We start from the raw sequence: 4,381 nt of genomic DNA, 5'->3' as shown, positions 1-4,381 counted from the left end.
CTGCAACATTACTAACAAAATACTCATCTCATTGCTCAGCTCATATTTCAGTTACATGTTTCTTTCTTGGCCTTGGAATTAACCTTATCTGTAACTGACCAACCCACTCAACGACCCAGCAAGGACTAGATACCATGCCGCCCATCTTGTTATTAAATGCGACTAAAACATGAACATAAACGTTATATTATATAAATGATATTGATAAGGGGCATATTAATTATCTCTCCGAGTGTGTTTGATTGCAGAGTTTCAGTGGGAATGAAATATTTTCCAGGTACTACGAAACCGTAGATAATTTAGGTTGTTCTTGTTTAAATGTGTATTTAATTTTCTATGGTATTAATTTATATAATTTGCTTACTTTCTCAGAAAATGTATATTATTAAAACAATAAAAATGTAGACTATTAAAAAAATATTTACATCACTATTAATATTTATAACACCACCAAACTATATTAACACTACCAAACATGAGCAGAGTTTGAAGATATTCAAATGACTAGAATCAGAAATACAGGTGGAGCTGAATTTCATATTACCGATACTAGTGAGATACTAGTGATAGATGCAATTTTGTCATAAAACATTGACAATATCTGTCCGCTGGTTTCTCTTGATTTCTACATGATGTGAACTGAATCACACTTGTAGTAAAAACTGATTCCTACTATCTATTTTTCCACAACTAGTATTCCTTATGAACCCATACATCATAGAACTATATACTGCATCAGCGGTGAAGGAAAATAAGTTTTATCAAAATGATGATTTTTCTGGCAGCAAGCCTTTCTCACGACAGCACTGAATGGCCCCATCAAACATCTCTTCCTTTGTGTACTTGAACCTGAAGCCCAAGTCAAGGAGCTTCTTTGATGAAAATGGCACAGCCTGCAGAGATGCATCCGCATCCTTGAACCTGCATATATTGACAGACGAAATAAAAACTATCCATACATAATAATTGCAAGCAGCAAACTATACTTATCTATAGTGGATATATGTGAGGATCTGCAGGCAAGTTTGATTAATGAACTCACTTGGTGGGTATATTGTATTCTGGATATTTCTCAGCCAGCATTTTGGCTAGTTGAACGATGGTGACATCACATGTGGAACAGATGTATCTGCCTCTTGCTTCAGGTTGTTCATACACGAAAATAAGCGACATACAGACATCATCCAAGTGAACCAAGTTGACTTGCCTAAGTATCATATAATGAGGCTCATTCCCTGCAGTTTATATATATAAACACACCCACAAAACATATGGTCAAAATTCATGATGTAGTAAATATTCCTAAATAATGTTATTTTCTTTCATTGAGATTGTTAAAAATTAAAGGGAATTTTAGATTTTAAGAATCCTATAGAAAAGAATAAAGTCAAACAAAGTCAAAAAAATTAGAACCCCATCTAACCAAATTTACCAAAGTTATTTCACCAAATTTTGAAGTAAAAAAAGTTAAAAAACTTCACCAAATTTATTTCAGAATATTTCCAAAATTTACAAAGTTAAATTCAACCACCAGATTCTAAACATACTTGTTAACAATGCCAAGGCAGTGATCATGCTAGGAGGCATAGTCTGCATGATAAATGGCCCAACGACCAATGTGGGAATAACAGTAATGAGATCAATCTTGTTCTCCTCTGCGAAATCCCGAGCAGATCTCTCTGCTAATGTCTTGGACATAAAGTACATCTGATTCACACAAAATAAAAATCAAACATCATTGTAGTATCATAGTTTTACAAAGATTGGAACGGAATAAGTATATAGATGCTTTATTTGTCGTACAAAGTTAAAAGTTGATTTTAACCTATTATAAATATATATTTATTTAAGTACTGATTTAACATGAGTTAAAAGTTGATTTTAACCTATTATAGATATATTTATTTATTGAAGTACGGATTTAACATGAGTTTAGTAATCAAATATTATAAATATATTTATTTATTTAAGTACGGATTTAACATGAGTTTAGTGATCAAATTTTTTAATGTAAATTTTTTTAGATTATAAAATATGATGGGTTATTTTCTATTGTTTAAATTGTATTTTGAATGTTAAATAGACTCTATAGTTTCTAAATAAAAAATTTAACTATAAAAACTTATTTTTTTTAATATATATAGATATCTATGAAGTTGATATCTAGATAAACTAATTAACATAGATTTTCAAATAGTTTATTTAAATCTCTTGTTGAAATATTTTTAAAAAGTATAATATTTAAACATTTGATTCACACATTTTTCACTTCTAATTATCTTTTTTTTTTTAAATTATAGCTAATATTATTTTTCTATTTAGAGTATAATTTTTCATTTTTATTTTTATTTTAAAGAGGTACAAATGGACAGACAAACTTACACATTCCCTCATACTAGGCTGTAAAATAAACCTCTCGGTTGAACAAAATATATCTATATCTCCCAAAATAATGACAAAAACAACCATTCTTTACAACAAATCAACCATATTTAAATACACACTTTATTTTCTTTAATTCAAATAAATCATTAAACTCTTTATTTGTTTTTCTTATCCAAGTAACTGAGTTAATCTTATGAGATGCATTGCCTTTGTCATTTTCAATTAAAACCATAATGAAAGTAATAGTGATATACTAATCTCATTTACCACTCTAGTTAGTTATTTTATTTAGATGGTAGATTTTTGAAAATATTTCGAAAATCTATAAATTGGAGCTAGTCCAAACAATGTTATGTTAAGTAGTGAGTAATAGTGAAATGTATATTATGTTTAGTAAAGTAAATGCAAGGAGTCATGATCCTACCCATCCAGTCATTTTAACTTTTTTGCAAAGCTCCACGTTGGTCCAGCATGATTCATCAAAGACTTTGCCTGGTGTTTGAAAATCGTCCGTAAAATGCACAGCCCCAGCAGACGACGTGAAAACAACTCGCTTCACAGATTTGGCTTTTGCACACGATCTCAAAACATTCAAAACCCCATTGACTGTTGGCTTAATGATCTCGTTCTGTATAATGGAGAACAACTTAATACCCACATGCCCTGCTAATTGCAGTTACCAACCAAAAATATTGTAAAAGAGAAACAAGGGCCAAACACTCTGGAAAGGAAATACCATATGATTATAAAGGATCTCGACTAGTGAAAAACAACTCGGTCCATCTGAAGCATAGAGGAAAGAAAGTCAGACCTCGGGGTCGTCAGACTCGAAATCCATGGGAGTGGCAACATGGAAAACGCCCTCACACCCATCAATGGCTGCATCAAAGCTTCCTTCATCATCCAAATCCGCTTTCCAGAGCGTCAATCTCTCATTCGCCCCGGGCAGATCCGACAGATGCTTCGTCTTCACAGGATTACCTAATAGAAATTTATGAACACTCTTACTGTAATTAAAACTGTTACTCAGGCATCCATAAATAGATTGTGGGTTCCCTGAATATTATGGGGATCTGACGGACATAGGCTAGGTCAAATAAATAGAAACTCATGAACACCGTTATTTTAATTACAATTATTTATGGGGCATTTGTGGATTCTTGAATATTCCCTGATCCAACTGACATTTGACCTAGCCCGTGTCCATAACATTACAATATATTCCAGAAATTCACAATCCACTTAAACGTTCTTGTGTGGAACCAAGTCATTAAGCTTTCTTGTCTGGACACAAGTCATTGTCATCAAAATGTTCAGTCTGAGATCTGTATACAATGAACCAATATTATAAACCTACCTGTGTCTCGCACAGTTGCTCTAACACTATATCCTCGCTCAAGCAAACGCATGACGAGCCATGACCCTATGAAGCCAGCAGCTCCTGTGACGCATACTGCACTTCCTTGATGCACCTCATGATTTAGCAGTTCTTCTGGCACTTGGGGTTTCTCTTTGGCAAAAGCCATTGCAGGAGCCGTAATCAACTGGCGAGCTAAATTAACAAATCGCTTGGATGATAATTTCTTGGCCCCGCAAAGCCAAAGAGGATCTTGGCGATTTTTCTTGCTTCTCCAGCGACTTGTCATTGTGTCAGAGCGGATATTGTAGTGGAAGAGTAGGTAAAACGGTGTCATTGGATGGCTGTGATATGGCGTGGCTCCCACGAGCTACCTAACATTCTATTCCGATATGTCCTACTTCCATGTTTCTCCCCCATGAATATTTCGGGCCCGACTGCCCATGGAGAGGAAGATGAAATTCCTGGGAGGTTCACAACATCCTGATTGTTTGAAGGCAGCAATCCCTCAAATTATTCATGGCATTTTGACAAACTATTAGGTGGCTTTTCGAAGTCAAATTACATGTGAAATTTTTGGTGCTTTTAATTGTTTAGGTAGGAGGGTAAGTTGACATTGTAGTAAGTGAATGTTAACAA

At 33.8% G+C, this 4,381-nt stretch overlaps 1 protein-coding gene across 1 annotated transcript; it reads right to left on the bottom strand.

The window, feature by feature from the left end:
• Positions 1 to 501: 501 nt before the first annotated feature.
• LOC149248152 (dihydroflavonol 4-reductase-like) lies at positions 502 to 4,109 on the bottom strand. Its single transcript, XM_089458358.1, has 6 exons — positions 3,743 to 4,109; positions 3,197 to 3,366; positions 2,810 to 3,013; positions 1,548 to 1,707; positions 1,043 to 1,235; positions 502 to 921 (listed from the first exon to the last, which is right to left on the bottom strand). Exons 1-6 carry the CDS (start codon positions 4,077 to 4,079, stop codon positions 762 to 764), a joined length of 1,224 nt encoding a protein of 407 aa, XP_089314484.1. The 5' UTR covers positions 4,080 to 4,109; the 3' UTR covers positions 502 to 761.
• Between the last annotated feature and the right edge of the window lie 272 nt (positions 4,110 to 4,381).

This window comes from Pinus tabuliformis, chromosome 7 (assembly GCF_031772625.1).
Source record: "Pinus tabuliformis cultivar Carrire ecotype Pingquan chromosome 7, CPIR1, whole genome shotgun sequence".
Taxonomy (NCBI): domain Eukaryota; kingdom Viridiplantae; phylum Streptophyta; class Pinopsida; order Pinales; family Pinaceae; genus Pinus; species Pinus tabuliformis.
This window is presented reverse-complemented; position numbering and strand designations above follow the sequence as displayed.